Here is a 27840-nt window from a genome sequence, read left to right on the forward strand (position 1 = left end):
ATTTTAAGCTATACGTAGAATAATTTAAGAATAGCAGTTTAGCATAATTAAATACCCCAAAACTGCATGATCATATGATGTACCACAATATCAAAAATTGAACACATTTTAAATGAAAATGTAAAAAATTAATACTTTTAATTCAGCATGTGTAGTTCAATGAAGCAGAGTATGAAATACTAACTGTATATAAACACAAAAACATAATACAAACTAAGATAACACACACAGTCTAGTTGATTAATTATTTATTCAAGAATGACAATTAACAGCAAGAATTTTGCTAGGAAATGTGCCATTACATAAGAATACTGACAAAAAAAACACGGAAAAACAAATGGTTTGTGACTCTGCATCTTCTAATAGATTAATTCTAGCAGCACATTTCTAGAAAGGGAGACTAATACACATAATGAAACATGACTAAAGTAAGAGCAGTTTATTTCTAACAGTGGATGTTGATTTTGTCTAAAGATTTTTCTATAGAAAGATAGTGATATATACAGAAATTACTGTATTTGAAGCTGTGAAATTCATAGAAAAACACACAAAACATGAACCCTTAAAGTCAGAGCACGACAAACATTTCAAGTGTAAATGGAAATAAGCAGAAGAATTAAGTTCCTGATGCCACATCACAATAATTTAACCAGGACATCCTCCTCAATGTAAAAGTGCTACCTCCTTCCCAACAACATGAGAAAAATTTCATAGCAAAGAAAACCCCACTAAACAAAAGTTTCATAAATTTGTTTTGGAAATTTTTATTTGGTTAGTGACCAGAACAAACAGCCTTTATAGTCAATATAACAACAGAATAAGAAATTTTATTAGCACAGTAGCCTCTCACAAGTTTTTGCAAATAACAATGAAGACAAATCACTAACTCTATGTCAATAAATTTAACAGTGTATAGCAGCAACACAGTAAGATTTAATAATTTTTAATAGCTAGAGGAAAGCAGAATACAATACACTTTAGTATATTCTGCCTCTGTTATCTAATATCTTTGAGAAATTAACAGAAAATGTACAAACATGCTGAAAGTTCCAAGATGACAGGAATGTGGTTTGCATGTAAATATGCAATACAAAGAAATAGTATTAATATGGGTTTGACTAAACCAATGCTTAAAAATTTATGTATAAGAATAAAAGGGAACAATTTGGTTCTTCATAAAGTGTGTAAGGAATACAATTCAAATTCTGATACTTTGGTAAAATATATCAATATACTTTGTAAAGACATAAAAGTTCACCAAGAGCACTGTTGTAATAAATGTCAACTTCAAACCACTAGAAGTGAAAAAAGTAAAATATTAGACAAACTCTATGGCCAATTTTGCACCAAGACCAAGAAAGATGTTTAGAAGTTTAAAGACACCTCCTTGAATAAATAAGTTCAAGAAGCTTTCTACATAAAAACTATTTTCATGAAGAATTCACCATGTAAACAATACTTCTCAAGGTTCACAACATTTCTCTAAATTTGATGTTGCAAAAGTATTCAAGAGAAACTTATTTTTAAGTTATCTCAAACAGAATATTATTCCTAAGAGAAATGTTAAAACAATTGTTGTGTGTCAACCAACCAAACCAATATTGTAATGGTTATTGTCTGGAAAACAAGCACACTGAAAATAAACTATTTCCATCACAGAAGTTCCAGTTTATCATAAGTTTTATAGTATCACAATATTATCTTAACATTTTACTTCTGGTTTATTTTAGAAAAAGGATACAAAAGATGTTTCATAAGGTAGAAAAATTTGTATTTTGCACTAGAAAATCACAGGAAAATAAACTGCTTGGATTCCATAACTTTTCTTCATTAAAGCTGTTATAAGAGAGAAAATTTATAATACTGTTATAAAAAGTTATAAGAGAGAGAATTTATAATACACAATGTAGCTAAGTGTAAAAATTCATGCCTCATGATCTACTTAGTGAGTTGGGTCCAATTAGAAGCATGAGAACAGTTACTAAATGTACCATTCTAATGATACTGATAACAGAAGTTGTCAGTTGTAAAGAGAAATTGTACAAAAAAAAACAAATAAAAGTTAACTGATGTTAGAACAAATAAGTTCTGACAATGTTGTCTTGTGTATTATGTGTAAAACTGCAACAGTCAGTACTCCCATAAAACTACCTGTGTCAAATTTAAAAATTAAAGGTACAGTAAAATTTGATACTGTATCATAAAAAGATGTGATGTATACAACTACATCAAGTTCAATTCCTTGTTTGATTTATACATCTGTAAAATTAGTAAATGTCCAATACAAACATTTTTATTAAAATAATATGAATTACCAATTATATACTTGTTAATTTAAATAATTTTCAGGTTACTCTTATATGTACTGCCACAAATAGCTATGACAAAGACACAGCTTCACCCAAGATAAAATGGCATGATTTCCATTACTCAGTTATATAAATAAAATCAAATGTACTTCAACAAACCCCCCAAGTAAAAGTTTCATTATAATATGAGGATAATTATTTCAGACTGTATTGTTTCTTACCTACATCCATGTCAAGCTAAGTTACATACCAAATCAGAACATGCACAATGTGAAATCTGATGAACAGTGATGATAAATTTTATAATACTTGTATTTTCTATTAATACTTTTAACTAAATGTTTCATTTCTAACTCTTAGTTTTTTTCCTTTATTTCTTTATAACATAGCCTAGTAAGTGATTAAATTAAATGTCACTATAAACAGATTTGTTCATAAAGTTAAAAACTTTAACCATATTTCTTTAAAAAAACTGATTTTTACAACTATTTCTGTATTTACTAAATGTTAACTTCTCACTGTGACATAACTACGTATCTAAACACTTTAGTTATTAACATAAGGATTGATTTCAACAAGATCAGTTAAATCTAATTTGTTCATTAAACTTAAATTTACATAAAAATACAGTTCTTGAAGTAAAGTTTTACCTACGAGAAGCATGGCACTTTGACAAAAATTTTGAAATGAATAAAAAGATAAATCATAAGATATATTCCATAACGTTCCCAGAGATATGCTTCATAAGACAAAGTGCACAATAAGTTTAAATGGTGCAAGTAAAAATGATACAATTAAAAAATAAGCTTAAAAATTTATATTTTTTTGTTGACATTCCAACAGTGCTCTAAAGAAACATGGCTGAAGGTTAACCCAAGTATAACACGGAGGAAATATGACAAAATGGAGCTACAAACAGCAATTAAAGGATACTCTTCTAGTGGTTATCCACAAGATCATGCCTTGAACATGAAAATTAAAATAATTAAATTGATTACAAATCTGCATTTTACGTTAATGAGTAATTTTCAACAGATCTAGACAAACAAATGAAACATGACTTATGAGACATCTTGTTCTTCAGCATCTTCAACCTCCTCTTTTTTTGACTGTTGTTCATTTTCTCCTTCTCCTATAATGCAGGACAAAAAGGCACAATTCAAAAGAATATCCAGATTCATCAATCCATGAAGCATTCATAAATAACAAAACTAATCTATAATGTGTTTAACAAAGGCATACAAACAAGACTTTCTGGATGGACAGTTAGTTGACAAATCAGTAAACTTATGGGAATATTAGATCATTTGTGTTTTTATAGTCAAACATTTTAAGATCCATTATTATGCTGAGCATTCTAATAAAATATTAAAAGTTCTGAAAGAGGTGTTGAGACAATTGTCTTACCCCCTTCAAAAATGTTAAAATGGTATTAAGTGTTCATGTTATATAGCAACAGCTTTTTTCTTTGGAGTATTACTAGGAAAACAATATTGCTTTTCTTTATAAATGAACTGACTAAAATATCAGACATATGTACAGAAGAACAAAATTGTTTTTGCTGTATTTAAATGCCAGATAGTGTTCATTTGAAGCATTATGGGAAATCAAGATGCTTCCCTGACATCTCGTACATTTGGGGTCAATGATCAGTGCATATAGAAGCAAAAGCTAATGCAGAATGAGGGTAGATAAAAGTTATTTAATTCTTGAAGGAGTTTAATAAGTTTCCAACTAGTAACCAAAATTAATGCTGCTTATTACTTCATTTCAAATAAAAAAAGTTATCAAACTTGAAATTATTAGATAAAATTAACTTTTGGAGAAATATTTTCTTATGGCACTGTACTAAAACTTGTTTTTATTCAGAATTAGGATTATTTCAAATCTAAATGTTTAAAAGATAAACTTACTCCACAAACTGGCTGTGAAATGTTAGTACAAGAACAAATGATACAGGTTTAACTTCAGTATGTTTTGATTCTTCAGCCAAAAACACATCTTATTTGAGAGAAAATATTCTGATTTAAAATCAACTATTTTACTGCACATTGTTCAAATGCTTAACTGAAAACACCTATTCAGATAAATAGTTTACATTGTGCTACTTGAACTTTGGAGGCAGCATGGCTCAGTGGCTTCACTCTTTGGGCACATACTCAGATAACAGAGTTTGAAAATGGTTCACATCACACTGTTATGTTATTAATAAAGATACTTTAAACTAACAGTTTCACTCTACAGAGCTTTTTGTTGGGGGTTAACCTGTGATGAGCTGGCATCTCTTGAAGTAGGAATATGCTACCATTTTCATCTTCTAGTGACACTTAAGCCAGAATTCAACACCAGATCCTAAATGTCATCTCAGCACAAAAACAATTTAGCCTTGTTTTTCAGCTTTACTAGTCAAATAGTTAAATTAGCCTTCTAAAGCAATCACATATATGTTACTAACCATTGAAATTCTTTCTGCAAACCAGAGTTACATAAAAAGAACATTAAAAGAGTACCACTTCCATTGTAAAGCAAGAAAAAATGAAAATTCTTGAATAAAAGCACACAAATACTTACTGAGAATTAAGTTCTCTTTTAAAAAATAAAAATCAGAAATTAGTATTAACCAAGTCAAACAAATTAGAAGAACTTGATGTATATCTTCTGAAAGCTTGTGTTACATGCTTTTACAGCAAGACTTTCGTATCCTAAAATGCCATTGTGGGGTGACTATAACCCTATAAAAGTTAAACCTGTACACTAAACACTGGTGTTCTAGGGTGAACATAATAAAGTTTATACCAACTTCAAGATGAATGAATAAAGAAATATTCAATCAATACTTAATATTGGTTGTTCCTTATCTGAATTTTAGGACTGTTTTGCACCAACAGGCCTATTGTCTGATTCATAACTACTTTTAATAAGACTTGAAGTATTGTGATTCACTGGATAATTTACTCATATAACCCACAGAATGAATGAGATTTGTTTTTCAGAAAAAAACCCAAACAAACATGCATATTTTAAGTGAAATCAAGTGCTGATTCTGGTTTATTAAATTGGTAAATATAAAATAACATTAGGTTTTACTTTTGTACTTTAATTTAAAAAGTTATAATTTATTCACTTCAATATAATTATTAGGTTGTCCAGGAATAAATGTTGGAATTCTCACAATGACATTCAGAAGCTGAATACTGATTAATGTATCATTGGTTGGTTGGTTTGATCCAACGTTTGCCACTTACAAGGTGTCTTAATTGTCTGTTATTTCAATTTTACTCAGAGTAAGTTTTGCAATCTGCAAGGCAACATTGACAAGGGCTTACATCTGATTTTCCTATACAACTTCAAACTTAGACAAAAAGCTATCAAAACTACACAGAACATCAACCAGGCATTCAGCCATGGATCTGTTACTGAACTACAGTTCAGTGTTGGTTCCAAAGGTTTTGACATGGAGATGAAAGCCTTGAAGACCACAAGATTGTGAAAGGAAGCCATCCTTAGATTAAAATACATTAAGGGAAGCAGCTGAGACCAACTCTCCCACAACAGTATGCAAGCTTGCACAAGCAAATCAAGCATGCCAACCATCTGAGTGCAAATGGAAAGATGAAAAAGTTGGATAAGTGGGTTCTGCATGAACTGACTGAACAAAACCAGCATTATGAGACCTGTCAAGGATGACGCTCCAAAAATTGAATGAATTAGGAATCAAAATTCTACCTTGTTCACCTTATTCCCTACAGATTTTCATTTTCTCAAGCATTTTGACAATTTTTTTTTAACTATAAAAACTTTCAAAACCAGACAGCTGCAGAAGAATTTTCATGGAGTTTATTGACCATAAAAACTGATTTCTACAGCAGGGGCATAAAACAGTATCATTACATGTTTGCAAAAGTGTGTCAAAGCAAATAGTGCTTACTTTGATAAAAGCATGTTTTACAACACTAGTTTATAGTTTTCCAAACTTTGCAGTTCAAATATGACATTTATTTCTGGATAACCTAATAAACGAGTAAGTTGGGAAGTTAAAAACATGTGTAACCAAATAAAAATAATATAGTTAAAGTGTCTTTTCTGAAGTTCATAAATTCCAATGAAGAGAGAACAGCGTGAAACTATCTTACCATCATGCTGCATGTCTGATGTCCACAAGGTAAGGTTATCCCGCAACAACTGCATAATTAGAGTTGAATCTTTATAACTCTCTTCACTAAGTGTGTCCAGCTCTGCTATAGCCTCATCAAATGCAGCTTTAGCCAGTCGACATGCTCTGTCAGGAGAATTAAGGATCTCATAGTAAAATACAGAGAAGTTAAGGGCAAGACCCAACCGAATTGGATGAGTTGATGGCAACTCACAATTGGCAATGTCACTTGCAGATTTGTAAGCTAGCAGGCTGTTTTCAGCAGCTTCTTTCTTATCATTTCCTGCAGCAAATTCAGCAAGATAACGGTGATAGTCCCCTTTCCTACAAACAAAAGAACAAAAACAAGTTTAATGTACTAAAATAGCAAAAATGTGGTAATCTAGTCCACAGTAAAACTTCACAAAATTTAATCAAATCATTGCCATACAATACTAAAACAATAGAAGCAATATTATAGTATGAAAGTCCATTTAACAATAACAGCAGTGAAAGGTAATTCTGCAAAACAGTTTATTCTAAAGCACATCTAAACATTAAATTATAATAAGCAATATTTTCAATATTGTAATTTAGTTCTTTGCTATATGGTGCTGTTAATCATGATGAGGATAATGCAATTCCTAAAACTTTCACGTATGTTGAGGATTGAGAAGCTTTGTGAAATATCTAGAAACAATGGTACATTATAAACAAATAGAGTCAGTAATTATTCAATGAGTGTTTAAGATCAGTGTTAGGCACTCAGAGTTATCACATCTTGTCTGCTATTCAGTGAATTACACATTTATTGATCAAAGAGGAAGCACATTAATAAAGAATTTCAAACTTCTGTTGAAATGTGTGTGAACTTATGCCTACAACTTGTATTAAAGTGAACATAGACTTAAATATTAAAGAAATTAACTAATAAGCTTTCATTGGGATTGAACTTCACATTATTTTTCAACAAATAATTACAAAGAATATATCCATTAATAAAACATGTTCCAATATTATGTGAAAAGGATGAAAATGTCACAAGTGAACCAACATGTCTCATCTTTAGGTCAACTTTATTAAAAACAGTTTTTTAATGATCTGTTGAGTAATACTTACACATCTTGTTATGAATTATTATTTGTAAATATTTGGCCCACTTTCTTTTTTGTTTTGTTTATAGTGGAAATAAAGAGTTACAGAAACAGTATTTATGGAAGTATAAATATGATGAACCTTCATAGCGACTACCAGTAATTGAGAAATTACTCATCAATTATGATATGATATATATTTTAAATGTATACAGAGAAATGAAAAAAGTAAAAAACCAATTGAAATTTACTTTTGGTAATATTCTGATGATAACAGAAGCTAAAGATCACACTATTTATGTACAACATTTTACTACAGTCACAAAACATTAGTAACTTGCTCATGAGGTGGACAATAGGATTTTATTTTTTCTTACCTAACATAATGAGTACATTGAAGTTTTTTTTAAATTTTGGTCATTTGCTTCATTCATTCAGCACTCCAACTCTTAATTTCTTCACTTTAGGCTAGACCAAACTTGCCAAGTTTGCAACACCAAATTAACCTTCATAGTTTCCACACACTACCTTCTAATATGTTTTGTGTATCTTCACAAATTTTGCAAGCTTTCAGTAATCACCAAGTCATTTGTAGCCAAAAACAAAATCAGAATTTTTAATGAAGTATTTTCACTGAAATTTTATCCATGAATGTGTAGAGTCAGAATGTCAATTTCTTTGAATGCAAAGTGATTTTCAAGTTAAGATAAAAATAATTTTCTTCATTAAAAACTTCAAATTTCATCTGTATAACTTATAAAATGTCTCAAATAAATTCCAAAAATTTTTCAGTAAAACTTTATATTTTATCTGTACTTTCCTCTACCCTAGCTCCATATGAGAGTGGTTATATGATCTTGTAATTACCCTTTTTCATTTCTAAACTGACTCGTTTTATCATGAAACTAACTGTTTGTCCAAAATACCTTTAAACGTAAATACAAACAGATGGGTACTGTTTCAAATTTTATTGTTTTATTGCTTTTTAAACATATCTAATTAATATCCCCCCCCCAAGAAACTCACATTAATGTTTTTAATGTAACTCACTAAAACCTGACATGCACAGAAAAAAAAATGCCCATAGTGAAAGTGTTAATATTATCACACTAAACATTACCCAAGTTAAACATATAAACAAAGTTCAGCATCACTTTAGGTAAAGTGATATGTCAAGAGTCATGATAAATGTAACTGACATATTTCACACTTAATATTCTTAATGAATAAAAAAGGCACTTGTAACATTTGCTTTTAATTCCACACCTTCAAATAATTTTCAATGTTTTACCTAAAGGCTGTAAACTGTATCAAAGTCACTATAAAGAGTTCAAAAATATATTAATTTAATAAATAGAGTGAAAAATCACATCTGAAAAAATTGTGTAGTACTTTAAGGATTTTTTTCTTGTAACTGATATTTCACACAGGATAAAAAGAAATTGGCAACTACATAACTGAAATCATATTCCCACAAAAAAGTAACTCACATTTTGTAGTAAAAGACTTTGGATTCCCCTGTGTTAGCTACAGGAACAAGGTGTTTATCAAGAACATCTAATATATCCTGACAAATGTCACGGAGTTCATTCTCTACCTGGAAATGGAAAACAATCATAAAGAAAGAGCAATTGTGTATTTTCATCTTATTTAACTGTGTGCAAAGCTATATAGCAGCCACCCCCTACCATTACTGGACGTCTTGATTTTATTTCAAATGAACTTGAGGTGCACAAAATTTAATAGTAAAAGTTTTAGCTAAAAGGAATCAGCATATGAACTTTGTAACCTTGTACATCATTTGTAAAAACAATCATAAAATAAAATTACATATTTTATATATACACACACACACACACACTGGAGCCTTAATTATCTGCTCAGATCCGAAGAGAGCAGAAAATTGTGGATAACTGAGGTATTAGTGGATCTCATTAAGTAGCCAATTATTCAATCTAAATGAAAATGTTCAATACATTTAATTCCATATTTTAAACTATAATCTTAGTGTTATTTAATCAAATTATCCTCAAAAATTAACACAATCATAAAAGTGAAGTGTTGACTTCTCAGACTTTCATGAATTACAAGAGTCCAATTCCACTTTTTTCTCCTCAAATTTTCCCTCTTTTGATTGCCCATTAGCATTCAAGTTGAATTTAATTGCTAACATAGCCACAAATATATCCTATATTGATGCTTTTTTCTCCTATAGACACAGAAGTGTATTCACCATGACTCCTGTGAAAAATAAGTAAAAAATTGGGGCAAATCTATCCTTGGGAATTATCACCAAAAAGCATTTGTTAAAAGACTTAAGATCCCAATAATCTGTATGAAAGAGGACAATACGTAACTGGGCAACACCCCAACATAATCTGAATGTGAATCTGTGGCTAAAGGATGCCTGTTGTACAGTACAATACAGCAGATGACAAATGAAGTTGAGTGAAATGGGAATTCTGTTTTTTATATCATGTTTTTAATAGCTAATCAAATAAAGTTAACCAAGTTACAAATATCTTATATTTCTGACTTACCAGCCAAAAATAAAACAAAACCAGCCAACTTATGATTTGAATAATGCCAGATCTTGCACGAACTGCAACACCAAAACTTTTGCAAACAAAATTAACTTCTGAGTGACAATTTCTCCAAAACATGTAAATTATTGTCCAGAATTATCATGAAAATTATTTGGAGAAAATAAACCTAAAAAAAATGGTAGTGCAGATAATCAAGGCACAAGTGTAGCTCTCATTATCATGTACAAACAATAATGTAGGTAGGTTAGGCAAAAATAGCTCCTAGACCTCTTTTAGATTTCTTTTCATTTCTTTGTTGTTAAATTCAAGAGATCAAAACCTGGTTTTTAGCATTCAAGTTTTCAAACTCACTACTAAGCCACTAGGAGCAGGATTTTTAGAGACATCACTAAGATTACTACTTATATCTAAACATCACCATTAATTAACAAAAATACAATTTTCTATATTAAAAATTGTACATCCAAATAACTTGCTTGCTTCACCCACAAACATTACTCAAATTTAGGATAAGAGACCACCAATATTTGGGAAAGGATGAAACAAGCAACCAATCTGTATTCTAATAAATTAAACTTAGGGAAAGTTTATACTATAAAAACAAGATGGAATTCTCAACAGCCATGGCACTTGAAACTCTTAGGTAGGATTAGAGTAAATTAATATACAAGCCCTTTGCTTTTTTTATTTTTATTAGCTATATTTTCATACCAGCAATATGAAGTGTGGAGTACTCATATAGCCTATTAAATTTTTATTTCTCATCAGGATCTCTAACTGGCCTACCCTGAAATGGAAATTCTTTCATTCAGGATTAAAGAAATTTAATCTACAAAAACTTGGGCATGGTCAAACACATCAAAAGGGTTTGACCTCGTAAATTCATAACTCTAATTTGATCTCAAATTGCTCAAGAATTGAAACTATGAGCTCAAAGTTTGTACTTGTAATAAAAAATATTTTTTTTATGAGCCACTATATCACAGCTATCCATAAATATTTTAAATTTAAAAATAATTTTTAACATTAAAGTCTTGAAAATATAAATTCACTCTCAATTCAAATATTCAGACACAGGAATTTAAAGGATTTCACTCACCAGGCAAAGGAGGCAGAGATTTTGAAAGTAGCATAAGAACTACAAAATATATCTCATAAAATACAATTAATAAGACTATACAAATTAAAATATATTGTGCTCTTGTATTTTGTGAATTCTTAATAGTTATTTTTAAGATGTCAAAGAAAGAGAGAGGGGTGAACAAATCAGATAAAAAAGATTCAAAGCAACAATACAAGAATTTCCAATTTCAGAAAATATTGTGGAATAATTATTACAGACAATCTTTACACATAAGATTATATCTATGGTAAATATTTCTGATCCACCCAAGCTTTTGGTTGCAATTACTTGTAATATTCAAGACTCCTTAGTTTAAAAATTGATGGATAATTTTCCCTTCCCACAGATTTTTTTCAAAAATCAGAAGATACCTATGATAGGCTTAATGGACTATTTTGGCACCTACTAAATTGGTCTTACTGCATTTACTATTGGAATTCACATATTTTATGACATTTTTCACATTATTTCTTAATGAAAATTACATCAGTAAAAGTACTTTCTATTCAAAGAACTATACATTGTAAACTATGTTTTCTTTTTTTATTATGCTAAGCTAAATATAAAATTTCTTTGCTTGATAATCTCAAAATTCTTCTTGTCATTCACACACACATTCAAAAGCTCTTACCCCCTAATTTTGTTTGTTCCAATATAAAAACATTAAATGTCAAAATTCATTCATTTTGGAGCATATTTAAAGGCTTCTCAATGTGATTGAAGTTCTAAACTGCAGTGACCCCTATACAATGCAATATAAAGTTTTCCAAAATTTATTTCAAATATTTTTATTGTCTATACAACAGTATAATTACATTATTACGTGTTTTTGGTGTGATTAGATACTTTTTCCTTGTTACCGTTTCTTTTCTGCTTTAGGTTGGTTGATTGATTTAGTGTTTTATGGCACAAAGCAGCTAGGCTATCTGCACCAAACATCCAGTACAAGTTTAAAAGTAAATTTAGTAAAATTTATAAAAGGAAATTAAGGTAAAACAAAACAAAGTTTAAAAATAAAAAAACAAACAGCATAAAACCAATGTTTATATCTAGTCTACAACGTCAAGAGAAAAACTACAGTAATTCAAGCTGAGGACTTTCTGTAGCATAACTGTAATAATCATAACTCGCCAGGAAGACTAACAGGTAAGTACAAAAAAATCACTGTCAGTCACCTGAAGTTGGCCTTTCCAGTCCTGTTTCAGAGTTATTTGACGTTACAGCCATTTTCAAAAAGGAAAGTAATAAAAAGGTTTTAAAAGGTGTGGAACAAAATTATAATAATATCTCCCCACAATGACTAACGGGTAGTTCAAACAGCAGTGTTAGTCACCTGAAGTTGGCCTTCCCAGTCCTGGTGTCGAGTTACTTAATGTTATGGTCAGTTTATAATTTGAAGTTGAACTAAATGAACTGTGATTCTTAAAAGGGAGCCACATTAAAAAGGTGTAAAGTATATATTAAAAAACTTAAATGGCATTAAAAAGATTAATGGCCTTTAAAAAACTAAAAACATTACGAAGGTGGACAGTGTCACCATCACCAATAACATTGTCTAACGTTATGGACAAACCCTGGAACAGAACATGCTTAAAATGGTGCCATCCTTGAGAATCATAATGAGAACAAGAAAGTAAAATGTGGCTTATTGTGATCTGAGTGTTACACAAAATACACACTGGTGCATCAGTTCCAGACAAAAAAAAAATGATGAGTTAAAAACTGTGACCAATGCGTAGTCTAGTTAGAACAAACTCCTCTTTCTGATCCTTACGGAAGCAACACAGCCAAAGTCCAATATAGGATTTTATTTGGAAAAGCTTGTTTTTGCATTGCTCACTCCAAGTGTAATATACACGAGTTTTTCTACACATTTGCACACATTGAGTATTTGTATTATAACTTTTGACACTGCAAGTGTACCTTCATAAAATTTGGTAGACATTTAGTAAAGTTTACAAAACTGACCTTTAATTCTTCCCATTTTAGCTGTGTTTTAGTGGAGAAGTATTTTGTAATATAGTCACATTTCAATTATTACACATTATATACAGTTTTTGAATACAAAAAAATCAAATTTTTTTAATGAAGTATTTTTACTAGAGATTAATTTGTGAAAATAGAGTCTGTTTCATTACTAGTCTGGGTGCAAAGTGATTTTATGTTATGACTGAAAAAATCATTCTCCATTCCCTAAAATCTCATTATTTGCATAAATCTAAAACCTGAAACATTTACACACACACACAATTCAATAATCAAAAAATCATAAATAACTATAAACTTATGCACTAGAATTCCACTATAATTTATTAACTTTAGTTACTAAGGATTAAATTTTACAAAATATGAAACTTCGAGCATATTAAAACACAACCTACCTCCTTAAAAACTTGAATCAAGAAAACAAGGAAGTCTTTTCAAAGATTAAAATGGCTGGGAAAACCACACTGGGGACAGTCTAAGCTGTTAATTGGTTATTCACATGTCAAATACAGGAGTAAGAGTATAAAATGGTCCATTTCAAAAATTGAAAAGCATTGAACAGGGCAACTGTTTGATTCAGTACATAAGCCATATCTCAATGAAATGAAAAGATATGAGGTTATTTTATATTCTAGCTTGTCAATATTATTAATTTAAATTCCCAATTTGTACAAAATTATAGACTATGTATTTTGACATCACAAACATCTAATTTTAAACAGTGTTGCATTCAACATATGCGATTCACTAAAATCTATATTTAAATATGTTCTTTTAATATTTACATTCTAAATTAAGAAATTAAATCATATAATATTAGTTTGAATTATAATCTACAATTTGATTACAAACTTAAATTTAACTTCTGAATACAAGACAAGAAAAGCAATGACATGGCCTTTGAACCCTGACCCATTACTAAAGGGTTAATAAAATATGCTTCTAAATTAGCAAAGAAGAGAGAAAGTTTGCACTTGTATATCCAGGTAATTTCCTTCAGAAGTTTTGCATAGCAACAACTGCCACACAAAATTAACTTTACACAACAATTTGACAAAATTCCATAACACTCATAAGCAGTCCTAAGTGTTGCACTTTCCAAAATAGAAACCAGACTGTTTTAAAATGTAAATAAAAAGGCCATAACATACACTGAACTCCTTGAAAAATGTTTTTATATTCAGTAACTTTAAAAGCTTGTACAATCCAAAACAAAATACTGTACTTTTTTCTTTTTTTACAGGTTTAAATAACTGATTTTTACATTAATTTTCATGTATCACAAAATTTAAAGTCTATGACTGCCATAGTGTACAGGATTTGTGTCAGATTCCAAAAACTTGTATACTATCATGAAACCAAACAAATATTTTGGAAAAATCTCGTATCCAATATGTAAATGTAATTGGAATGTCAGGGACAAATGTCAAGCAACCAAAACTACAATGAAAATAAAAATCATGGTTAATATTAATTATACCAAATATAACAGAAAAGGTATTTTAAATCTTCAAAATTCTTGAGGATTTTTATTGGAAGCACTTTCAATTTTTGATAAAAGTTGCAAGTTAAGCATTATAATAATTGAACCTGTTTATACTCTCTGCAAAAGTACTTTTGAATAGCAACAAAGAGCAAATGGATACCAGAAAAGTGATTCCCTGTTTATCTACACAAAAGTATTTTTTAATTTCATGATAATTTGTCTACAGGCTGAAAAGAAATTTAAATGTAAATATATGAACAAACATCATAAATATCCTATGCATGGTTTGTGATGAGTAGTTTATTTCATGGGAAACTGAAAAGTAAGCAACTTGAACCTATAATGTACTCATGAATACAGACATATATAAAAACATTACAATTTTTGAATAACAGATAATGTTCAACGCTTCACCTTTATACGATACTGACGAATCATTTCAAGTTTTCCTTCATTGCCTTTGTTCTCTTCCTTCTGCTCAATACTACTAATTATCCTCCAAGAAGCTCGCCTTGCTCCAATAACATTTTTGTAAGCAACAGAGAGTAGGTTCCGCTCCTCTACAGTAAGTTCGTTATCCAGGGATGCCACCTTCTTCATAGCTTCTACCATTTCTTCTCAGAGCAAAAAATACAGTTCAGATAAGTTTGGTGTATAATTTATAAAAACACAAACACACAATAGTTTTTCTAGGACTTTTATAACATCATTTAAATTTACAACTCTGCAGATTTAAACTAGTAAAACTAGCAGAGTAACTAACACTGCTGGATAAAAATGGCATTAATTGAAAAAGTTATTTTGATTAAATCAACCATATTAATTGTGATTTTCTTTTTTAACACAAAAATCAAAATGATTTATTACAACCTAAATATTTTAATTAAAAATCAATAAAGGGACTACATTATGCAAGGAAAAATAAAAATTTGCTACAGTTATTTCAATCAAAATTATGCCAGGTGAATTGCTACTGTTTCTTGCATGAACTTTGCATAAAATTTAAAGTTTCCAAAAGAAAATTCCATACTCTTTGGTGTCCCAATTTCTACTTTGTGGTTGAGTGTCATTTGCAGTGTTCTATTATTTTTTCATTTAATGAAGAACTGATTCTTTCAAACACAACCTAAATGAAAATTTGATAAATATTTTTGTAAAAAGTCACCATATGGATGATTCTTGTAAATGCATGCAAGCAGAGTAAAAGATACAGCTGAAGCAAGCCTATATAATTGGGGGGAGTGTGCATGCATACTCAAAAGAAAGCACCAAACATTTTCGGTCAAGATAAATTAGAGATTATGCAAGTTTTTAAACCATTTTAACATAATCATGGATAAAATGATTAGAAATCCTCATGTAGAGGAAACGTAAATAGCCCTATTGATGGTACACTACCCAAAAAATGTAGCTTTTTAAGTTTGAGACTAAATGGACAGCTGTTTGCAAAACAAAATTGCTATTTAGATCACTTGGCCTCAATTTACAACCTCAAAATAGCCTCTGAGGTTATGATCACATAGCCCATGTTACTTCCCACACACAGTTTATCCACATCCTGAATACAGTGTTTTAAGGTTTAAAGACATTGCTATGTATAAGGAGCAGACCCATATGAAAAGTCATTTCATGATACTTTTATGCCACTAATAACTGATATGTCACTTGGCATATACTGAAAATTCAGGTTGAGCTATTTAACATTTAATGATAATAGTATATAAAAACTGGACTAATATGTATTTGTTTTAGTTATAACAATCCAGTCACATTCTTATTCAGTCAATTTATAACTATTTAGGTATTAAAAAAGTAATTATTTAAATTTTCTCTGTCCTTCTCCCATAATTTAGCTGTTACATGGGACAAAAGTTATGCTTCCAAAATAATATTCAGTGATTGTTATGGAACATAATTATCATCTAGTGGTGAAAAACATTTTTGCCCAGTCTTGCAATCATGATATCCTATTGAATACTATTAAAAAAGCTAAATAGTAAACATTTTATTTAATAATTTATTATATAAACCATATTTAAATGGTGAGTGAAACCAATATTAGAATAAAACTAAATTCTCCAGATGCAGAAGGTTAAAACACTCCACATAACTAAAAACTAACAGGACATGTTTGCCTTGTTACCAAACTTTGTTTATGTAATACAACAGAAGTAATTTTCACTCATTCTGAATTGCTACCATTTGCTTTAAATCAACATCTTCAAATAAATATAATACTGTTTACAGTCAAAACACTTCATCTAGCACAAGCTAGTTTTCTAGTGTTCAATTTTTATAACAAATAAGTCATTCTCTAGTATTTCAATATTCCCAAATATATTTAAACAAAACCAAGAGTAAATCATTCACAAACTAATAACTTAGTTATTATACCCCAAAACAATACCATTAATGTATATAAGTATAGGCCTAAACACATTAACAGATGAGGTATTCCATTATTAAAGTAAGGGTCCAGTTTGAATGGACACAATTACTATATTTTAGTTTTCTCTCATCCAACCATCCTTCAGTCCACTTACTTACCTTTTCTTCACTTGATACAATTTCTTAGCTAGCCTTTAGGGTGCCACCCTACCAAAAGCTTTTGAAAATCCAAACACACCAAATCTACACCCTTGTCATAATCAATAGAATGTACTACCCTCCAAAAAATGAAAAAAGAATAGATCAGCAGAGGAAGATTTTTCATTTAGTGAATCCATGTTAATTTTCTTTTATAAAAATCACATATTACTGGTGGTTTTGAAAATTTACCAGCCTCTAGAATTCTTCCAGTCACAGAAGTAAAACTATATGGCCTATAATTTCTAAGCCAACATTGATCATCTTTAAAAACACTGCAGTAACATTAGCAGTTCTCTAGCCCTCAGTTGCCTGCTCATTGTATATTAACCTACCACAAAAAACACTACAAAACTGAAATACTTGATCTTTGATCTCCTTCAAACCTCAAAGTGTACGTGGGACAAAATGGCTATATATCACTATCTTTTTACAGTTACATTCAAAACTTAAACAACTTAGCATTAAAATTTAGTTCATATGTAACATATTAACATTGAAAGTCTTAATTTCAAGATGAAATATTTAACCAAATTCTCAATCATCAAATGTCTGTATCAAGTGAGCTCTTTCATTCAAACTGTTCATTTTACATCTTCTATTTCAATATGACCTTCCAGCTTTCCATGGAATTTCACACTTATACTATAAATGTTTCTCACACCTCTGGCAAAATGAACTTCCCTGACTCTTCCCATAGACTATGATCTAGGTTTGTAATTTATCATTACCTATAGCAAAATTTGAAATTACAAAAAACATTATTAATGTACTGTCCAATAAAGACAAAAACAGTGTTTGTTAAGAGTCAAAGTCTGCTTAAGTGTCATGTTGCAAAGTTTCAATGCAATAAGTCATAATGTTCTTAAATTTAGTATGTTATCAGAACACACAAAGGCAGTTTATTCATTTGTATATGAAAGTGCATAGTATTCACACTTATTTTAACAACAAAAAACATTAAACGCACACAAAGAACTATAGATTTTAATCATTGCAATTACTACACTGACGTCTAAACGTCTGGAGACGAGTAAGTAGGTGTGCATATGTTACAACCTTTTTACAGAGCTAAATTTAACACTCCTACAAAAAGACGTTTCTAGTCCTGATTTCTCCAAGCCCGTTCCCCTGGCTGTGGTTTAGCTAGATAGTAGATAGGGACAGTGGGAATCTCATTAATCCATTCATTAATGGATTTAAATGGCAATTTCATTTAAATACAAAATTATTAGCCTAATATTAATAACCTTTCAAGTTGCTCTGGGGCCTATTAGGCCCCACTTTTCATAGGAGTGTTAAAAGTTAATGAAAACCTTATCATTGTGCATCTATACACTTGGTATCAAAACATAGTTAATAAATCAAATTATTAATGATGTTTTCAATATTCACTTTTTCATCACAAAACACTTGTGCACTCTGAAGTGTATGATTTAAATAATTTTTTCACCTCTATTTCATATTCTGAATATAAAGGCATACTAAAAATATTTATGAAATGCAAGCTAATTCATACAATGCTATCTCACTTCTTAGCCTGAGATCCTCTTGTACTTAGATACACACCAGCCATAGCCTCATATCACATCTTTCAAGAAAAGGTCAATACATCTCTTTGAAACTTCCAATTACATTAATTACAAAAAAACAAAATTTGAGATTTTGTATAATGCTAGTTTGTTCTCACAGTAGCTTTTAAATTATCCTGCACAGACATCAAAAGTTACTATCACTTAGTTCAGCTCGACCATCAAAGGGAACTATTTAATGCACTCAGTTTAGTTAGAAAAGCAGTTAAATAATAGTTGTAGACCCTTCTTGCTTTGTGTAAGTTGTCATTATGTTCTAAACTGACTTTAAGTAAATTCAATACAGTAACTATGTCCCTAACAAAAATTAACTTTTATCAACACTTGAGTTTTCAATTGCATAAAAGACTAATATGTAATTATTAAATTTCTTTATTATGTACATATTTATTTATTGTTATAAAAGTAATTAAATTGCAAAATTTATAAATCTATCACTCTAAATGAGAAAACATAAATGAAAATATTTCAAAAGTAATAAATTAGTTCCCCAACCAGGTATGGTTGTGCATTACACAATTTCTAGCTTCTTATGCAAGTTTAGTAGTTAGACATGGGTCAAAAACCAACAAAATAATAAAAGTGAATAAAAATAATCATAATTTGTCTCACTCCAAATGTTCCACCATTTCAACACTTGCAAATATGTCCTCATTTGTAGTTAACAATAAATCTACAGTTGCATCCCCTATGGTTGTATTTTTAACCATTTGGTAGAGAAACTTCCTGAATTACTTCAAGAAATCTCTATCCACCATTACTTGATTCCATACAGTTACAATTGTATGCTTTAAAAATAGCCTCCCAACAATTAAAACATCAAGAGTTTGATAATTAATGTTATTTGCTAATCAATTAATAGTTCAGTCATTAATCAATTATTCCCATGAGACTTTGTTGAAAAATAAAAAATATTAACTAGAATCATTAATGTTGACTAATTTCCATCAACTTTATGAATTTAATGATGACATTTTTGTTATAACAATGAGCTAATCATAATTTTGATTAATCAGTTAACTGCCAGTTCTAAGCTTCTGTATTCTTAATAGTATCAGCACTCATTTCATTATACAATTTCACATTTAAAGTCATGTGTCTCATTAATAAGCCCTATAAAAATTGTTAATTAAAAATTATACCCTTGAAATCCATGATTTAAACTCAAATTCTACAATTTAACTGTAATTCTTATGTCTTCACTCACAACAGATCAGTCCTTTACATAAAATACTCTTTACTGCCTCTTTTTAAAGTCGATCACTATAGCAACTTATAACATGACATTTCAATATTCACTAAATTTAACACAGCTTCACTAATTCTTATGTCATGTTTTCCATTTCAACATAAACCCTAAAAATCATCCATTCTGTACCATGTTTTTTTAACATTAAAATAACAGCAACTAAACATTTTTTACAGCTATTATTTAACTCTTATGCAAGGGGCTCAGTATAATATACAAGACTTTGTATATACATTTGCACACATTATGTATTTATAGAATAACATCTGATACAGTATGTGTATCTCCACAAAATTTGGTAGACTTTTAGTAAAGATTGCAAGTTGTTTGTACATACAAAAGTATTTTCAATGAAGTGTTTTTGTAAAGATTTGTTTGTGAAAATACCTAATCTGTTCATTACTAGTCTGAGTGTGAGGTGATTTTCAGGTTATGACTAAAAAACTATTCTTTGCCCTAAAACCAAAGTACATTTCATATGTTCCCTTTCATTAAGACTTTATATTTTTTGTTTGTTTCTTTAACTTGTGTATATGGGGTCTGTAAATTTGATTGATGTTGTAACCAACTTAAAAAAAAAAAGGAAATATAAATGCTTTTTTCATTCTAGAATGACTACAAATTATAACAAAAATACAAATGCTTAATCTGAATAGCTTAAATAATATACATTTATTATTTTTTGTTATACTAACCTTCCAGCCATGTTAGGCTACCATCCACTGATATGGTGCACATGCACTCATATTACCATATCCAATAACATAAAACTGGCCTTTTGTCTTTATAAAGTGACTCTTGGCTGTGCTTTTGTAGACTAGTATTTTGTAATATATAGTCACATTTCAATTAGAATACATTATACATGTATACAGAATACTAATATTTAAAAACCTGTAATTAAAAACATTTGTTCTTCTACTTGGTTGCTGCTTGATACAGGTTGCTAAGTGTTTTAAAATTTCATATGTGGAGAGTAAAATATTGACCCTAAAAATATTTTATATATATATATATATAGCTAAGCAACCAAAAAAATCAAATTACTACACTGATACCATAGAATTCATCTAACTTATCATGCTTCTTAACAAAGCTGTATTTAGATCTAACAAAATTATGAAATTTAAAGTAAACCTTGATTCGAAAAAAACAAACAAGGTAGCCTTCTAAAGCATTGAAATGGCTGAGAAAACCACTAAAGATACATTTCTACGTTGTCGATTGGTTATTCACGTCATAAAGGGATAAAAGGGACCATTTTTAAAAACAAGAGGTGAGCATGGGAACACTGTCCGATTCCCTTGTATCAGTAATCTAACTTCCTAACTCCTACAAAACTATAAACTTTGTATTCTGACATCACAAACATCCAACTCAAACCAGTGCTGCATTCAACATGTGACAAATACTGATGTTCAGGTGTGTTTTTTTCAATATTTATTTGTAAATTAAGAAATTAAATCATGTATTATATGAAAATTTTCAGTTTGATGCCAAACTTCAGGTGTTAAATTAATAAATGAGGTCATATGGCCTTTGACCTATCATAACAGGATTAACATATTCTCTAAATCTTTATCCAGTCTCCTCATTACCACAGCTTTCTCATCAACTCATCCATTTCAAATTTCCTAAGCTTCCCCACCATCATATGTTTATTTTGACCTGTTTTTCATAAATTTCTTTAGAGGTTACACAAACATCTAGCTGCGAAGTCTATTTAACTCTCAGCACAGGCTCAGTTCTGGAACCACCCTCAACCATTTTGTGCTTGTTATAGTTTTATGTGAGAACTTAAAATTATAAGCATATGATTAGACAATATTTGGCAGATTATCAGTAAAAAATCAAGGCTTTCATATACAAAATATCAGATTTCTTTTATCAAGTCTTACGGTTTGATAAGCAATGTCTTTCTCATACCCTTTTTTTCTTTTCACATGTTGCGTATCCAACCTGTAAAGTAATTTTCATTTTAAAATTAAAGATACTTTTATGCATCATAAAATTTTCAAATTTTGAATGAGAAATCTTTATAACATTCAGACAGTGATCAAATGTTGCTTATGAAAAAAAGATATTTTTTAAGTTATTTTCACAGATGAATCTGTACTGGTTCAATTGATTTGACTATTCTTGTAACTACCATAAAAAATTAAGAAATATAAGCAATGCTTCTTTGTTTCTAGAAAGACTACAAATTATAACATGAAAACAAATGTTTAGACTAAATAGTTTAATTCTCATATCATTATATCTTTATTATTTATATTATCTTTCCAATCACACATGGCTAACAATACAGAAGGTAGAATGATACAGGGTACCTGCACTCATATTACCAAAACCAATAATAAAAAATATGGTATTTAGTCTTTACAAAGTGACCAGTATTGGTTTTGTTTTGTAAAATACATTATTTACATATAAACCTTATTGCTATTTACAAACAAGTTCTTAAACTTATTTTTCTTAAAACATAGACCAATAAATAAAGAAGCAAACAATTATTTCTTCTACTTACAAATTCTGTCATTTGCTTTTTGTTCCAAGTTGCCAAGATTAAAGCCATATAATATTTTACACGTGAAATGAAATATTTGTTTAGGTTATACATTATATTGGAATTAACCAAAAAAAAATAAAAATTATATTGATACCATACAATTCTATTATAACTTATCAAGCTTGGTAACTATGCTATAGTTAGGTCTAAATAAATATGAAACTTTAAGCAGACTAAACACAACAGCTTGAAGTTTTGTATCAAGAAAAAAGAATGTGATGTAGTAGTACAGGAAGGCATTCTGAGCTTCTGGTTGGTTATTCAGGTCAGACAGAAGTGTTTTGAAAAATGGAAAGAAGCAAGCGGAACCACTGAGACTGATTCATTACATGAGCAATGTCTTATGAAACAGAAAATATAGGACATTCCTATTTTATATTCTCACATTTCAATATCAGTAACTTTAATTCCTAATTCATATGAAACTACAGACTTTATGTTTTGACATCATAAACATCTAATCTGAACAAGTGATCCATTCAATACATCATACGACACAAAAATCAATGCTTAGGTGCGTATTTTAATATTTAATTAAGAAATTACACAATGTATAATAGAAAAACTTGAATTATATTCTATAGTTTGATACCAAACTTACTGAAAATTTCCTGAAATAACAGATCAATAAAATTTTGAACAAGTGTCACCAAACTCAATGATATGGCCTTTAACCCATTACTCATGTGGAGAAGGTAAGTGGAGCCCATATGTAGCATATCTTACCCTTACCTCAAAAACTATCCAACTGGTCCAACCTACCCATCTGTTGCTCTAAGCATATCCTCAATAATTTTCTATTTAAGCTTTGGATTCTGCTAATAATTCATTCCCACATCTATCAAAAAAAAATCACTTTCAAGAGTCGCATGCCTACTTCTATCTCTAAATCTCTTTACAATTTTCAACATTGTTCACTCTTGCATTCACTATGAAAAAGTGTTTGATAAGAGTAGCCAAGGAAATTATGTGCCAATTAATTTTATTTCCATAGTAAGAAATGTCTAGGATCTGATGAAACCTTTAAGTCATTTAATGACATATACTTGAAAGCTAATATGAATTCACAAAAAGGAAATCTTGTCTTTTTCATGTTACATTTTTTGAAGATATTTGTTATTTAAACACTGGAAAGGGTGTGTATTTGGTATGTACTTAGATTTTCAAAGACAGCTGTTGATAAGGTGCCACACAAGATACTGGCTATGAAAATAATACAGAAGAGTTGAAGAAAAGTTAGTTAATCAAATAAGAGAAAGCAAATATTTTTTATGAAGTCCAACCAAGATGAACTATTGTAAAATGGTCCTGAGGTCATTTCGTTTTTGTTATTCACATTAATGATAATGACAGGGACATACTTAGTGAATTACTATCGTTTGCTGATGACTCTTGAGTATTTTAAGTCTTACTGAAGATTCTGAGGTACTAGAGAATGACTTGGGTTAATTAGTAAATTATTTTAAGTCTTACTGAAGATTCTGAGGTACTAGAAAATGACTTGGGTTAATTAGTAAATTGGGTAAATAACTGACAAATAACCTTTAATTATATTAAGTGCAAGGTAATTCATTTAGTCATCATATTACACATCACGTTTAATATAAATGGAAATTCACTTAGTATTGTGAATGAATAAAGAATATTAACAAGGTTTTGTCATCAAGGTTTTGCTCGATTGCTAATAATAAAGATAATAAATTTTAAGGATATATTTAAACATGCTGCTTATAAGCCAAAATATACTTATATCTATACATATCACTAGTTATGCTTAGAACAATATGTACAGTTTTGGCCTAATTTTCTAAGAAAAAGAGGCTGACTACATGGAAATGATTAAGAGGAAAGCTACTAAATGATTCTGTAAATGAAACATATTTTATGAAGATATTTCACTTCATCTTCAGAAGAAGGGTAAGAAAATATTCATATGAATGTTACAAAATTATGAAGGTTCATTGGATAAAAGCTGCTGATTTCTTTATGATATACTCTGAAAAAAAACAGGATGAGAGGAAGCACATTTAAGTTCTAGTAAAGACAGTTTTACTTTTTCTGACAAAATTTTTTTACTGAATGAGTTTTTGTAGAAAGTATTGGAGGATAAATCTAAAGGTTTATGGTAGAAATGATGATTTTATAAAATATTAAAACAATGTTTATATCTTTATTTTTCTCAGAGGTGAATGTGCAAAGTGCCTTTAAGGGCTGAATTGTCTCTTGCAATATTTTATGTTTCACTTTTACAAAGCGAGTGTAACAGTACAATCTCTAATACTATAGAATGAAAAGTTTGTTTTGAATTTTGCACAAAGCTACTCAAGGGCTATCTCCACTAGCTGTTCCTAATTTAGCAGTGTAAAACTAGAGGGAAGGCAGCTAGTCATCACCACCCACTGCCAACTCCTGGGCTACTCTTTTACCAATGAATAGTGGGATTAACTGTCACATTATAACATTTCAATGGCTGAAAGGGTGAGCATGTTTGGTGTGATGGGAATTCAAACCTGCAACTCTAGGATTACCAGTCAAATGCCTTACCCATCTGGCCATGCTGGGCCTCAGAAGGAAAATATCCTAAATTTTTGTTCCTAACCAATTCAAACCCATTTTAAGGTATTATGCTAGTCTGGGATTTATAATGTCTTTTCTTGGATCCTTTTAAGAAAAGAAAATAGCAGTAATTTTTCCAACAGCTTCTACATGAAAACATTTTAACTTCACACTGTATGTTTGTAGTTACTTTGTCTGACATAACATTTATGATTACTGTTGCTAATTTTGCTGTCTATGAAGAAAATTTGTGTGGTATACTTTCTTAAGTTTGTAATTAATGTATATAACATAATTAAAACAACCTATGATTTTTAACCATACAGGGGAATATGTATTTCAAAACTCCTTGATATGTAAAATTATCACACTCAGCTACATTTATTACAAGTTTTGCATTACATCCCATTAAAATATTGTGTGTCAATATAAAATAAATCTATTATTACATATATAATCTGATAACTCTATATACATTTTTAAACAGTTAACTGCAAAATGGGCAATGTTCCATTTGACCATGAGACTATATGAATATCATGATTTAAATGTTAGGCTACTACTTACTTTCTTAAGAAAAAAAAAGAAAGACCCTTCAGTCTAGAAGATGTTTCTAACAATAAAACATTTTAACAAATTACATCCCAACCTTTTTTTCAGGTAACTTATTCCCCTTCATTATTTAGTAATATTTAAAAATCTCTAAGATATGAAACAAGTTACAAATATTCTTTCCCCTTAAATACCCTTTCATAAAATATTTATTTTCCAGCATTATCCTCTTTTTTTATTTAGCTTGGACAGCATAAACAGAAAAATGCCTTAACAAAACTCCAAGTTAAATTTAATAAATTGCCCACAAAAATCATGATCTTGTTTCACTTTACATTGAAAAAAATTTAACTATTTATTCATATTAACAAAGCCACATACTGTTTTACACATTTTTAAAACAATTTGAATGTTCCTTAAAAGCTCCTAAAACCAGATAATTACTAATGTAACTTGTAATCATGTCCGATCATTATTCTAATGCCATTATTCAAATTCAGAATATCTATCTTATTTTATTTTTACACTAAAATAGCATGGTTAAGCCTAATTTTAGTATTACTTAAGAAAGAATAGATCGGAAATAGTCACACATTTAATTTTAAGATATCTCAGAGTCGTTGTCTTACTCACCGTCATAACGCTCCGCTTGTTCCGCTAATTTAGCTTCATACACGTTATCTTCTCTCTCCGTCATTTTTATATAATCCAAACGAGTTATTTGTCACTTAATGTTAATAATTAAAATAAAAGTAAAATATCTTAACAGATTAATACTGTAATACTAACAGTCCTCAACAAAAGACACGTACCCTTGCGCACAACACCTCCTTAAACACAACTATACGGAAACCTACAACGCTCATTAATGGTCAATCATCATGCCACTACTAGTGTGCATGTACCGCTTAGTGTATTCATGCGCTTATACGAAACTGAATTAAAAAAAAATATATTATATAAATAACCGTGTTATATTTAAATAAATATATTTACATTACAATTGTATGGTAAAAAGTAAGTTATATTAATTTTGTTAAATTGTTGAAAAATACGAGTTACGTTAAAAAGAGTAACAATCAATCCGTTACTGCCGACTAGCTGCCATCCTTCCGATCAAGTAACAACATTATAACCGAGGTGGATATCCTTAATAACTTTCCATAAATACAAATTTAATAAGAAGAAATCAAAACTATATATGGCATATTTCGTGAATTTGATAACTATGTATTCAAATATTAACAAAAAATAGTGTCAACTTTTGATCTAGTAGTTGCCAAGATATTAGATTTAAAAGGCATTTGAAATGTTTCTTAATGAGTGGAGATAATAAAAGAACTCGAAAATGTCTTGAGAAAATATAAAAACGTTGAATGCATCTGCAGGAACAATTTTGAACGATCAAATGACTTCTTGTTTTTCATATGGCACATTATATCATTGCAAGGAAGTCAGTAGAGTAGCGTTTGTGTTTTTTTTATAACAAAGCCACACTGAGTTATCTGCTGAGTCTACCGAGAGGAATCAAACCCCTGATCTTAGCGTTGTAAATCCGTAGACTTAACGCTGTATCAGCAAGGGACAGTGTAGTAGTTGTCACAATAAGCTCTTTAAAATGATAAAAGCTTATCCATTTGCACATCTAAGCCTTGCGACATAATATCTCTTTTAATGTAACTATATCTGAGTTTCTTTTTTTTAATATAAAAATATTAAATCGATTGAGATACAAATTTTGCAAGTACCTCTTTAAATCTGTTTTTTTATTCGTTCTTGATATTAAGCTAAAAATATTTCGAATTTCATTGAATGCGTGTGTGTGTTTTTCTTATAGCAAAGCCACATCAGGCTATCTGCTAAGGCCTGGCATGGCCTACCGCGTTAAGGCGTGCGCTTCGTAATCTGAGGGACGCGGGTTCGCGCCCGAGTCGCGCCAAACATGCTCGTCCTCCCAGCCGTGGGGGGTGTATAATGTAACGGTCAATCCCAGTATTCCTTGGTAAAAGGGTACCCCAAGAGTTGGCAGTGGGTGGTTGTGACCAGCTGCCTTCTCTCTA

The 27840-nt window shown here is 29.9% G+C and overlaps 1 protein-coding gene across 2 annotated transcripts; it reads right to left on the reverse strand.

The window, feature by feature from the left end:
* Positions 1 to 233: 233 nt before the first annotated feature.
* Positions 234 to 26706, reverse strand: LOC143237804 (14-3-3 protein epsilon-like). 2 transcript variants are annotated; one of them, XM_076477413.1, is made up of 6 exons: positions 26414 to 26674; positions 22030 to 22062; positions 15091 to 15290; positions 9026 to 9132; positions 6443 to 6786; positions 234 to 3441 (listed from the first exon to the last, which is right to left on the reverse strand). In XM_076477413.1, the coding sequence occupies exons 3-6, from the start codon at positions 15286 to 15288 to the stop codon at positions 3371 to 3373; spliced, it is 720 nt and encodes a 239-aa protein (XP_076333528.1). In that variant the 5' UTR covers positions 15289 to 15290; positions 22030 to 22062; positions 26414 to 26674; the 3' UTR covers positions 234 to 3370. The 2 variants fall into 2 exon arrangements, with proteins under 2 accessions (XP_076333528.1, XP_076333527.1); XM_076477412.1 differs by lacking the exon at positions 22030 to 22062 and having other exon boundaries at positions 26414 to 26706.
* Between the last annotated feature and the right edge of the window lie 1134 nt (positions 26707 to 27840).

This window comes from Tachypleus tridentatus, chromosome 13 (genome assembly GCF_004210375.1).
Source record: "Tachypleus tridentatus isolate NWPU-2018 chromosome 13, ASM421037v1, whole genome shotgun sequence".
Taxonomy (NCBI): Eukaryota; Metazoa; Arthropoda; class Merostomata; order Xiphosura; family Limulidae; genus Tachypleus; species Tachypleus tridentatus.